The 13,923-nt window shown below is 40.6% G+C and overlaps 1 protein-coding gene across 2 annotated transcripts in view; it reads left to right on the top strand.

Moving 5' to 3' along the window:
- Positions 1–655: 655 nt before the first annotated feature.
- The window catches only part of LOC142497514 (BAR/IMD domain-containing adapter protein 2-like), a 72,057-nt gene continuing 58,789 nt past the window's right edge, over positions 656–13,923 (top strand). Inside the window, exon 1 of one of the 2 annotated variants that reach the window (XM_075605384.1) lies at positions 656–924. In XM_075605384.1, the coding sequence (XP_075461499.1) occupies positions 877–924 (48 nt within the window). In that variant the 5' untranslated portion in view covers positions 656–876. The remainder of the gene's footprint in view (positions 925–13,923) is intronic. The other variant, XM_075605385.1, reaches the window with a different exon arrangement.

The raw sequence follows: 13,923 nt of genomic DNA, 5'->3' as shown, positions 1-13,923 counted from the left end.
AGAGCTGAGGCAGTGTGTTATACAGTAAAAAGGCAAATTGTTAAACTGATGGCCACTTTATACATTTTTGAAATATATTCATATATTTCAGGGCAATTTATACAGTAAGTGTAGCTACTTTTTTTTTTTTTTTTTTAAATGAAGGGACAGCTGCTAAAATCATTTAATGTATCGTCTGTTCTACATTAATTCTTTACAGAAGCGAACTCCTTGGTATAATAACAAACTAACATAGTACTGGGGGAAAAATAAACAGACGAAGAAGAGAGATTAATCACTTGTGGCAAAAAGGACATTCCAGAAACTGCAAATATCCAACACACAACACAGCTTCATTCATTCATGTAACTGTGGATTCTGCTGGTAAGAAACCCCATTACAGGATGAAACTGTTTACAGTGCCATGTCTCCTATTCACTAAGGCATTCTCAACAGGGGAAGCCAGTGTGTCAGGAGAGGATGAAAGAGACTGTGGATGAAGTAACAAGTCATGTAGGTTAAGAGCCCCCTTTCCAGTCTTCCACAGATGTCTTTAAAGATGGGAATGCCCCTCCCCTTTCTGTCACAGCCCCTCCCTTTATGCAGAGCACGTTAGCTGGGTGACAGGAGAGCTGTCCTTATTGGGTGGAAGTTTTCATTCTGAGCCGCAGAACTTTTGTCTCAGCCTGTGTGCCTCCGCCCATTCCTGCTTCCTCTCAGGCCCCTCTCCCTCCCACAGACAACCTCCCTACCCGTTAGCCCTGGGCAGTGGTCAGTGGTCAACATCAGAGAGACACCTCCTGTCTCCTCTCGCCTCCAGGGACCCTAGTACTTCAAAAGCTGGATTCGCTGTGCCTCCCAGCAAGGTTCCATGTGCACAGCTCCAACCCCAGCAACATGTCCAGGTCTGATGAGGTGAATAGGCTGACTGAAAATGTGTACAGAGTAAGTATAGAGAGAGGCACTTTCCTGACTCATGTTCCTCTTGGATGGGAGTGGATCTCTCATCTCCCTGCATCTGTCTGTCTGTCTATCTATCATATATTATCCTGTCAGGGCTTCTGCCCTTGCCCTGTTTCTGTCTTCATATCATTCCTCTTTTAGCCTGTCTCTTCTCTGTTTCTTCTCTGTCCTTCCTCCTCTGACCACTCTCTCCTATCCTTGTATATATGTAAGATCCTCCTATGCAGTTGTCAGGCTGGCATGATGGAGCATTCAGTCAGTGTAGTGCAGAGGCGAACAGAGAGAAAGATTAGGGCAGGCAGGATCTGGGTTGCTAATGCAGCTGGCATTGTGCAGTGTGGTCCATTCATAACTCCTTTGCTTCTAAAGAAAGGGGATTCAAAGTTAGATCCAAATGTGCAAAATAATTGACAGTATATGTTATTGAATGTATGTTTATCTTTATTTATACAGCGCCCATGGTGTACTCTGCACTTTAGAAGAGAGACAGTACAGGGAATTATAATACAAGAACTGCAACAAATAGAATCAGACAATAGGAAAGGAAATCCCTGCCCCGGAGAGCTTACAATCTAAGTATTGTATACATTAGATTACATATATCCTGTATAATAATCTATATGTATTATGTTAGTTACATCAAAAATATGGTGCATAATAATATATGTTATTGCATTTATTGTATATTAGTTTATTTCAAATAAATACATTGAATTATAAAAGGTCTGTAAATGTAGGCTTTGGGCTCTTACACGTCCCAAGCTGAATAAATGTATTTGCACATTCACAGATACATTAATTTCTAGTGTCTGTAATTGCTCACACTCATAGACACAGTTATATTGACAGTTGTCGTCCCATCTGTGTCTGTGCTGCACTTGTCCCCTTCTCTTGGGTCTTTCAATGCCTCATTTGCCTTATATTTTCCAAGTGTCTGGTCAGTTTAATTGTATTAACCACCCCCCCCCCAAAAAAAAGTGTTTTCCAGAAATAACAGACTACAATGGATCTGTTCCAAATTAACAGCAATAATGCGTAGCTTTAAAAAAAAAAAGTTTTTAAAGGATATATTGTCAAGTTTCTCACGCAACTATAAGCAGAAATACAAGGTTACTATTGAATAGGCAATTGCTCTATGAATATGTTGTTTCCAAAGGAGCTCCGACAAGTGACACTGACACAGCAACATGTAGCTTTTACACTGGTGCCTTTTGAGAAGTTTTCTTAATGAAGAATTAAATATATATTTATAGATACAAGATACATTCATTACATGTTTGTGAAAAGAAACACAGAAATAATTACGCAATGATCATTGAGTTGTCCACACAACAGTGTTCAATGTAAAAGCAACAGATGCATCTGAAAATGCAGTAACAATGTTTGAATTGTTAAGATCATAGAATACTGTATTAAGTTATTATACACACACACACTTATTATATGTGCTCTTCAATTTTCTATTGGAGAGAGAGAGAGAGAGAGAGAGAGAGAGAGAGAGAGAGAGAGAGAGAGAGAGAGAGAGAGAGAGAGAGAGAGAGAGAGAGAGAGAGAGAGAGAGAGAGAGAGAGAGAGAGAGAGAGAGAGAGAGAGAGAGAGAGAGAGAGAGAGAGAGAGAGAGAGATATATATATGCATAGGATAGGCATATCTCTTTAGAACTGCATCTTAGTAGCCTATTTCTCCTAGATCAGTGCCGGATATTCTATTTACACGAATATTTCATTTATCTATCACTTATATTTTTATCACTTTGTGCTAGTCCTAGCGTTGATTTGCTATATATAAAAGCACAAATAAAAGCATTTCGTTAGCCACAGAACGGTATCATCTATTTATTTTTTGATTATATATATATATATATATATATATATATATATATATATATATATATATATATATATAGTACACACACAGTTATTATATGTAATAATAGGTTATTACAGTGGGAATATTATAATACAAATAATTAGTAGTGTTTAGAAAACCATCAACAATTAAAAAAAACCTGCTTAAATATACTTTAATATTAGAAAAATGCCACTAGAAATATTCCCAATCGCAAAAATATGAACCGAGTGATTGGACTAATGCGAAAAAAAACTTTGGCGTAACATTGTGGACTAAGAATATTATTTGAGTATTATAAAAATGGGTATTTTGCTTGATTGATTTTAGCTTTGTACAGCTCTGTCTGCCAGTTATAGCTGAAGAGATGAACATAAATCACAGCCCAGGGGTCTTTGTTTCCTGGCAGTGCTGTGTGGGAAACAATGAGTCTTTTTTGCAAGGCCTAGGAATATTGAGGACACACCATATGCTGCTTGCTGATTTTTAGCATTGCCTTTAATAGCATGGCATTAACCTCTCCCTGTCTGAGGGGCTTCAATGTAACATGTTGCGAACACAGATACAGAGAAGGTAAATAGGTCTGTTTGTACACCAATAGCGCATAGCAGGGGGCGCAACATTTTCTAAGGGGGGCGCAGAACCGAGCACCGCACTTACAGAGATCCCTGTGCTCTTCTCCACAACATTTAAATGGTTTTCTGGGGGAGAGCTCATGGCCCCTTACCTTCTGTCCAGCTTCTCCTCCTGCATCTTCTGATAGCGACAACGTGGCATCAAATGGCGACACGTTTCCATGACAACGCGATATCACATGTCACGTTGCCATGACAATGTATCATCGCAGAGATGAGATGCCCGGAGAGCAGGTGATAGGGCGGGGGGGAGGGGGTGCAAAGGATAAAATTTGCGCACCCCTGGTGTATAGTATAGTAATGCATTCTATGCCTTTATATTACTGAAAGGGATCAAAAGTTCTACTAGTCATATGTTGGTCATAGAAAAGTGTAGGTTTGATTAAGGCTTTGGCACATCTTACAGGGGTGCTCAACTCCAGTCCTGAAGCCCCTCCAACAGGTCAGGTTTTCAGGATATCTCAGATTCAGCAAAGGTGGCTCAATCAGAGGCTCAGTCTTTGACTGAGCCACCTGTGCTGAAGCTGAGATATCCCAAAAATCTGACCTATTGGAGGGGCTTGAGGACTGGAGTTGAGCAGCCTTGTGTTAATATGTGCCAAAGCCTTAATCAAACCTACACTTTTCCAGGACCAACATGACTTGTAGAACTTTTGTTCCCTGAAAAACATTGATGATTGCATACCACAGAAAGCATTTGGCATTCCTTACTTATTTTTAAGTTGACACGCAATCATATATAAAAGTCAATACTAGATATCACATGCAATTTAAGATACCATTCCTGGAACTTGGCCATATGGATACAAATACACATAGGTTTGGAAGAACCTTGAAATGGCTGTATTGGCCAAGTTTAATGAGCTGACATGTTTTATGAGATTCCCTTCCTTCTGTTTCACTTGGAGACAAAATATATATTCTAGGGAATAATTGTGTCTGTTTTGTTCTACCACTTGTATCCCATATTATTATTATTATTTTAGTTTCACTAACAACGTAAAGGATGGTATTAACTTTGAAGATAGATGTTATTATTGGGTGTCTTGAAATGTAACACAGTATTTTTTAATGCATCTATGAAGATAGTGTAAATGTAGTAGACAATACAATGTCTTGGTCTTTTGATTTCCCTTGGAATCCAGTTGAGTACCATCTTTGTTCAACGATGTTTATTTTTTCTTGCAATATATCCATGCCATTGCCATTTTTATTCCCCACGTTTTTTGGGATCGCTGACCTATATACTTGGGAAGAAAAGGGAATCAAAATCAATGTTGAATACAGGCGGTCTTCATTCCCCGTTGTTTCACTTTACGATGAATGGCATATCCGATACCTTACAATACATTCCAGTGGGCTGTTTTCCAACACCAAAATGCCTTATCCAAGGCGCACCAATGCTCAACAAATGGGGTTCTACCTTACAACACTTTCACTATCCGACACTAGTTTCATTAACACATTCTGTCAGATAACTGATGACCATCTGTACATGAGTCACCTATGATTTGCAGACAACACTGTTACTGTCAACACAAGTCCAGAAGACCTCCAGCAATGAATGAATGAATTGGAGAACCTCAACCAGACCAAAGTGATGTTCAATAAATGTGTCAACTCTACAAAGATCAAAGTAGATGGAATACAATTAGAAGATGAAAACCATGTTTACCTTGGGCAGCAGGTATCAATGGATGAGTTCCGTATGCATGAAATAAGGAGAATAAAGATGGGATGGAGTGCATTTGGAAGAAATATGACAATCCTTGAAAGGAACCTTCCACTGTGCCTCAAGAGGAATGTATACTACCAATGTATTCTGCTTCTTCTCACGGATGGATGTGAAATTTGATCCCTAAATGAGAAGATAATTTAGAATAGAGAAATGCAAAACTTTCACAGCACATTGCAAATCATTGGACAAAAATGTTTTTTTTGTTTCGCATAAATTTGCAACATAACTCCAGATCCTGAAATAGGGCTTTGCTGAAGGAGAGGGAAAATGCAGCTGGGACAGTTTTGTCCATCACTAATTCAGGAGCTTCAGACAACTCAAAAAAGTAGGGAAAGATGTTTGCTGGGTATTACCCGAAGACAGAGAAAAAAGAATGAATGGGTTGGAAGCAGAAAAAAGTCTGTGACATCACATGTGAAGAAATTTAATTAGCAGTAGACTGGTAATATAGTAAGAAGAAATTATCATCGTTGGACAAAGATGGTACTCAACTGGATTCCAATAGATATCAAAAGACTAAGACAATGGCCAAATGTAAGATGGGAGAATGAAATTAGAAAATGTGTTGGAACAATGTGCAGATGAGACACTTTCAACCACATTACCTTGAAGGCCTCCTTGGGGAGGCCTTCATATAGCAGTTGATTGACGGGGCTGAAGGGGATTATATATATATATATATATATATATATATATATATATATATATATATATGGTTATGGTGAGTAAAAAGGTGACTAAAAACCCTCCACCTTATAGCATATAGCATATAAAAATATTACTTGTGTGCACATTCCCATCTCTCAGACAGGTCTGCAACCCTAGTCACCTTTTTACTCACCATAACCGTAATAATGTGTGGTGAAGACCTACTCATGTCTGATACAAGCAAAGCCAGTACAACCAACCGCAAACGGAACGGACCCACAAGGTCGAAACAGTGTGTCTGTGAGTGGGTTTATTGGCTTTGCATCTCATCCCTGGCTATGTTTCAAAGCTGTGTTTAAAGCAGCATGCATTGGCTTAAGGGTGTCCATGTAATGTGGGCTTGAGACAAAAGGTGGCACTGTGTGCTCATTTGCATGTCATTTCCCAGAATCCCTTGCTGCAGTGCAAGCACTGTATTCTAGGTGATAATGGTGAAAAGCAGGGTTGCAGACCTGTCTGACAGATGTGAATGTGCACACAAGTAATATTTTATATGATATATATATACATGTATATATCTGTGGGTATATATATATATATATATATATATATATATATATATATAAAAATATATATATATATATAGGCAAAGATTATGACCCATACATACTAAAGAGTACAGAGACTTCACTGCCTGTTCAAAGTGGATTAGTAGTCTAGTAAATATGAGCCAATTTGTCTTAGAAGAGAGCTTTATAATTCATGTTACAGTTTAAGTACTGTAGATTGATAACCACCAGTTTAAATAGATTGATAGCTTTTTTTTTTTTACAGTAGTCAGCTACATGTAGGTATTTTAGATCATGAGTTTGCAAACATAGTAATCAGAAACTTGGGAAGGGTTTGACTCGTGTGGGACGTCACTGTGTGTTGAGCGGGCTGCCGAACAGACAAACAGTAGTCGAGGAGACACTTGAGTGACAGGCACACCACTAGCAACTTAGACAAGAAACACATTTTAATTTCTAAAGGAGACAAAGCAGCCCAATGTTTGGCTTACGTATGATTATGATTGTATTTGTTTACAAAATGCGTTTTTTGAGTTAGCTTTTCCACCATTAACAGATATAGCTTTTATAAAAGGTGAGTAATAAAGTAGCACTTTTTCCTATAATACTATTCCTACTATATATTTTTTTACCCCTGCCCCCCCCCTTTTTTTTTATTCCTGGATGGAAGCAGGGTCCCTTGGAACTAAACGGCCTTTATTTCAGCGCCAGATTCCTCCAGATACCTACCGCTGAAGGTAGCACTGGTACTGCCCCCTCCAGATAAAATACAATGACGAGTGTAGGGTTGTAGCAGCTTTATGACAAAGCAAAGAGATGTATGTATCCTAATGACAGCTTTTATCTTCATTCTTCATACAAAAGCAGGATTTGTATATATAAGTAGCTCTTGGGGTGGTGAACAGATATTTATACCATGTACAGGCTGCAGACTGTAATTTTTCCATTATTTCAAATTAGGTTTATTGCTCATAATCTAGGTAAATATTTAACCAAGCTGTTTGAACATGTTTGAGATGTTGTATATTTCAGTAGTCCCTGATTGTTAGACTTGTCATGACACCATTAAAGTATCGGAATCGCACATTTAATGGGTTGTGCTCATGAGCTAAAGGAACAAAGGCCTGTGCCTTGCTGCCCATGTCAAGTGAGAACTGAACAAGAGCACGAACAAATGCTTCTGAAAAACTAATCAGGCAACAATCAGACCATCACAGGGGCCTGAATTATTTCTGTATACAAGTGTAGGAAATAGGCACTTTGATGCAGAAAAGTGCCCCAGACATGTATTAGTTGTTCGAAAAATCTGCAGACCATTGCAGAATTTTAAGCATGACAAGTAACATCCACACTGCCAAGGAAGGGCTCAGGCGCTGAGCTTAGTTAAGAAGCCGGAACAGTGTGTCAGTGTTCTCACTGTGCTGAGTAGCAGATTTTTATGCCCTGGCAGTGCAAAGATATAAGAATAGTCTGTTTTTGACCAGTGTAAAAGCCTTCTACCATGGAATGTCCATGGGGGAAAATACCCCTTTTAGAAGTTAATTTAATCAGTGTTTATCATCTAACCAAATAACAGTGTTGGGCGATGCACCGCACTTATTATTCCTACAAAATTGAAAATTGTAGTGTTAATTGTTAAGATATGGAGCATTTAACTGGTTTAAAAAAATCTGGTTATGATCAGTAGTGCTAAAAAGTAATTGGGGTGTGTTTGCATAACCAGTGCAAAACCCCCCAGAAGCACATATTCAAAGAAAAATAATTCCACTGAAAACACTCTGAGATTTTCCCTTAATACAACCAGTGCAATTCTTTTGTACTGGTTCCGCCCAGGTTGTGCAGCCTGGAGTCCTCATTGTCACCATGAGAGGCCACCAGCTGCCAGAAGCTCTACTACACGTTAAACATGGTTAGCAAATGAATGGTTATGCATCAAGTGTGGCACCAAAATCACTAAGCAGATGTTCGCCTATTTGGGAAGTTGTTTGTGAAGGGCTTCAAAGTAAATAGCTTTGATCATCTTTAGAATGTAAATAGAAATGATAAGTTCTTCTTCATGACCGACACAATGCCAGCTGGTTCAAGAATTACAAATGCAATGGAACACAAAAATGTCAGTGTTGAACATCCTTGCAAGTTTGAAGCTGTTTTAGATCCCTCGGGCTGTTAATAAGAGGGAAACATCCAAAATGAGCTTCAGGTAATTTAACCTCGTGTGTGCCAGTGAGTCCAGAAACGCATTCCTTCATATTATGAATCATTCCACTGAGTGGGACTGTTGGTAACTTTGGTAAAATCTCTGGGGCTAGGGAGAGGTTGTGGGGGGGATCTTTTTTAGTTCTGGTATATTTTTTAGTGATCAAAAAGAAACTCTACATAGTGATTATGAAAATATTAGCTGGAAGAGGATAAATGCTTTCCTGAAGCCCCCCTCCCCCCCATGTTTTAATTTAAATAATAATTTATTGTAATGGGTTAGTTAGCCGCCGGAGATTTATAGAATCATGGAGCACCTACAGAGGTAGGTATCTCCGGAAGCAGAGGGGTTCCAGGGGAGATGAGGGGGGGGGGGGGGGAATTAACGCTGTTTATCTCAGAAGATCCCCTGCTTCATACCTAGAGAAAAAAAAAGCTTGGAACACTCCTTTAAAAATAAGGATACATCATATGTTTTGTAGTTTCTACATTTACAGAAGGTTGAGGAGCAGCTACAGACCCTCAATGAGATTTTTTGAAGTTTGAAATGTTTCCAAGTTATAAAGCAACACTTTTCACATTGTTTTTATGCGATATATTTTCAATGTATCTTTATATGTGTTTATACACTGATTTAGGGAGAATAGCCACAAAGTTTGTTTTGTACTCACAAATATTAGTTCATTTTAATTAGATATATAGTTAATATATGTGAATTATATATGATTTAATAGAAAGAAAGACATGTAACACTCCTTGCCTGGCTCCTAAGGAATTTCAATTGAGTGTCTATTTACAGGGCATGCTCAGACTGTGTTACCTTGTCAGGGTGCTGGATCCATGCAGTCTGGGTGTTGGTAATGCAATGATGGGTGCCAGGAACTTTATTCATACAAACAGCAGCTTTATTAACCGCAGTTGATAAGTGCTCAGGTCATAACATACACTTCTTCATGTCTCTGTCTCTCTCTCTGTCTCTCTCTCTCTCTCTGTCTGTCTCTCTCTCTCTCTGTCTCTCTCTCTCTCTGTCTGTCTCTCTCTCTGTCTGTCTCTCTCTCTCTCTCTCTCTCTCTGTCTCTCTCTGTCTGTCTCTCTCTCTGTCTGTCTCTCTCTCTCTCTCTGTCTGTCTCTCTCTCTCTCTCTGTCTCTCTGTCTCTCTCTCTCTCTGTGATGCATTTGCTTAAATGGGCTCCATGTGAGGGGATATTCCAGGCACAAGGTACATATTTACACTATTCACAGGGAGGCTCCTCCACTATAACTCCTCCAGGAACCAGCGTCCCAGCACCTTCTCACTCTCTCTTTATTTATATCCTACTGTGATGTCACTGTCACCAGGCAGAAGTTGGCTGGACTTAGGCTCTGCCAATTCAGCCTATAGTATTACGCAGTGGGATATAAATGTTACTGTGTGAGCCCACATGGTTAACCCTCTAAGGCCCTCGTTTACATACGCATTTAATATTACTATTTTATATCACAACAAATATAAATAGATGGAACAAATACACTTATTGCACCTATAAAGAGATAATTCACAGTCATCTTTTACTACATACTGTCCCAGCCAAGCTCATTCTAAAGCTTGCCGGGAGCGTAGCGGGTTAGCCGCGGGTCTGATCTCCGTTTAAAAACGGAGTTTCCCACGCGGCGGCCGCTTCAATAGATAAGCGCTAATGGCGCTTACTATTGAAAGCGCCCGAGGCGCGGGAAAACCGGCTGGTTTTTGGCCGAAGACAGCCCGTGCGCCGCCCACGCTATTTATAAACTGCGGTGGCAGCTGCATTAGATTCAGCCCGGCCGCTACTGTATATAAAGTATATTTTATATACATCAGGGGAGCGCAATCCTTTTTTCCCTGCGCCCCTCTGCCTGCTCTTCCCCTTTCTTTGTGCCCCACCCCCTCTTACCTTGGCATCGGCGTCATGACCAACGTGATGTCACATGACCTCGCGGCATCATTTGACGGCGCGTTGCCATGACGACGCGTCTCCAGAAGCAAGGTAAGTGCAGTTTACAGTGGCCTTCGCCGCTTCCCTGGCGCTTAATTTAAGCACCTTCGGGAAGCGCGCGGGGCCTCTGTAAACCTGCGGGGGGCGCGCCCCCTAGTTTGCGCAACGCTGATATACATCATACACTTGTCACATTATATTATTTTTATTTATATTCTAGGTGGCATCTTGGACTGAGTGCATTTTATTTTTTCTTATATACTGTATTTCACAAGGATACATCATTGTTGTCAATATAACCACCCTGTTTTGTTCCTGTGCAGTTAAATAAGTCAGTATGTATAAATTGTGCAAAAGGATTGGCAATGTTGACTATGCTATAGTTTGTCGATCATACGGTATCTGCTTAGTTTGTATGTTGTTTAACTTTTAATAGACAAAGGGGCCGATTCAAAAGCAGTGATAAAATCAGTGCTCTTGCGTCCGACTATGCATTTTTTTATCACGCTGTAAGACATGAAGCCAAAAGCAAGATTCACTAAGAAGTGAAGGCCATTTTTTAAGGCCGATAAAAAAAAATGCACTATCGTCCAACCTGTTTTTTGTATCAGTGCTATCGCGCTATAAATTCTAGCTGATAGAAAAAACTGCACCCTGTAAGAGCTGCATGGAGACGCTGCATCTCCATGCACGGCTCTAAAAGGCGATCGTGCAGTAAAAATATTGATTTTAATAATAGTGTACATGAGCAGAGGGTCTCCTGAGCTGAACCGCGTTGGTTACATCCTCGGGGACCTCCTACTTCCCGAGATACGGGCCCCAGTATGGGATGCCGGTATCCCCTGTGCTTTTAAATCTCCCGAGTCACGTGACCGTGGGATTTAAATCCTGCACTGGGATACCGGCACCCCATAACGGGGCCTGTATCTCGGGAAGTAGGGGGTCCCCGAAGTTGAAACCAATGCGGTTCAGCTCAGGAGACCCCCTGCTCATGTACATTAGTATCAAAACCCCAATAACAATAAAAAAAAATAATTACCATAGCGGCTATCCGCTATGGTAATGAAGCAGCTTTAATTTAATTTTTATTAATAGTGTGTGGGAGCAGGGGGTCTCCTGAGTTGAGCCGCATTGATTTCAGCCTCGGGGATCCCCTGCATCCCGAGTTATTTTAGTAATAAAATGTACATTAAAGCAGCTTCATTACCTTAGTGGATAGCCGCTAAGGCAATGAAAGGGTTAAGGCTCAATAGCAGGTTTATTGGGGGCAATTGCAATGTGTAAAAAATGAATTTCTCACCTAAAATAATTAGCAGCATATGTTGGCATGTTGTCCCTATTCATGTTCTTACATTTGGTGCATGTTTTCTTATTCTTTGCATGGTGTGCGTCATGTTCATACATAGCAAGGCACTCAAAATTGTTTGTTTGTACCTGAATTTGTCCTTAAGGCAAGAAAAACGTGGCAGACAATTTTGAGGCATTTATGGCACAGAGAAGCGGTGCATGCTTGTAATTTATTATTGCGGATCATTTGCATATGTGCGCCACCAACAACAACAGAAATGTACAACATCCAAACTCAGTCTCTAACCCTTGGGTTCCCCGGCCATCCCTAAAAGGTTCCCTGCAATTTTCGGGTTATTTGACCATTTACCAAATACAGAAGAATTTACAATGCATCGGATCTCAGACGCGCTATTAGAGAGGGTTGGGGTTTCTTACAATACATCTGATCTCAGACGCGCTATTAGAGAGGGTTGGGGTTCCTTACAATGTATCTGATCTGAGACGCGCTATTAGAGAGGGTTGGGGTTCCTTACAATGTATCTGATCTGAGACGCGCTATTAGAGAGGGTTGGGGTTCCTTACAATGCATCTGATCTCAGACGCGCTATTAGAGAGGGTTGGGGTTCCTTACAATGCATCTGATCTCAGACGCGCTAATAGAGAGGGTTGGGGTTCCTTACAATGTATCTGATCTGAGACGCGCTATTAGAGAGGGTTGGGGTTCCTTACAATGCATCTGATCTCAGACACGCTATTAGAGAGGGTTGGGGTTCCTTACAATGCATCTGATCTCAGACGCGCTATTAGAGAGGGTTGGGGTTCCTTACAATGCATCTGATCTCAGACGCGCTAATAGAGAGGGTTGGGGTTCCTTACAATGTATCTGATCTGAGACGCGCTATTAGAGAGGGTTGGGGTTCCTTACAATGCATCTGATCTCAGACACGCTATTAGAGAGGGTTGGGTTCCTTACAAAGCATCTGATCTCAGACGCGCTATTAGAGAGGGTTGGGGTTCCTTACAATGTATCTGATCTCAGATGTGCTATCAGAGAGGGTCGGGGTTCTGCAGAATTTCACAATATATTTTTAGAATTCCTTAAGAAAAAAACCGCACACGGGACACAACAATAATATAGGCTATGTTGGCACATCAAGAAGCATGAATATGTTGCTCTTTGTGTCAGTTTTGCCACTACATGACTTATAGCCATGCTTTATACATTAGGGCAGGGGTGCACAAACATTTTCCCGTGTGCACCCCTGCCTGCTCTCCTTGGCGCCTAGCCCCCCCCCCCTGCTCGACCCTGGCGTTGAATGACGTGCGGTGTCATGTGGCGTCACGTTGCTATGGTAATGAGACATCACTTGACCCCTTGGCGTCATTTGACGTCGGGTTACCAGGACGACGCGTCGCTGGAAGGGAAGGCAAGTGTATTATAGAGGCATCGCGCGGTCCCCCGGCATTTAATTAAAATGCCTGGGGGGAGAGTATGGGACCTCTATAACTTCCGCGCCTCCCCCCCCCCCCCAGAAAATCTAGTGCCCCCGAGTTTGAGCACTGCTGCATTAGCGTATATATATATATATATATATACACACCAAAATGATGCAGTCTGATTCATTTTGTGGTCATTTGTGCTGACTTCAAATATATGAAACGTGTTATTTTAGTTTGTTTCATCTTCCACTAATCTGTTAATTACAGACGTTAATGGCATATGAACCTGGTGCATTTATTGACAAAAACAAGACAAGCAGATACAAATATGGACCAAGGATGTTCTAACCTAAAATCTAAAATAAACACTTCACTCCATTACACCAGATGAGCAAGTTGCCACAATTTTCTATGATTTATGCCTTGTGGATTTTATTATTTCAGTGCCAGCTTAATGTTATAATGCCCATGTGTGACTCTTGACATTTATTCCCCTAAGTTATTTTTCCTGTCGGGCTGGGCACTACACCAAAACGGTTTGGGCCATATTTACTAAGTAGCGCTATACCTTAAAGATATCTTCCTGCAGCAGATGACACCTTTCAGCCCATTCAATTTGGGAGCAAGATGTTATTAAATAAAATAAGTTAACATTTTCTAGAGACA

This window comes from Ascaphus truei, chromosome 6 (assembly GCF_040206685.1).
Source record: "Ascaphus truei isolate aAscTru1 chromosome 6, aAscTru1.hap1, whole genome shotgun sequence".
Lineage (NCBI taxonomy): Eukaryota > Metazoa > Chordata > Amphibia > Anura > Ascaphidae > Ascaphus > Ascaphus truei.
This window is presented reverse-complemented; position numbering and strand designations above follow the sequence as displayed.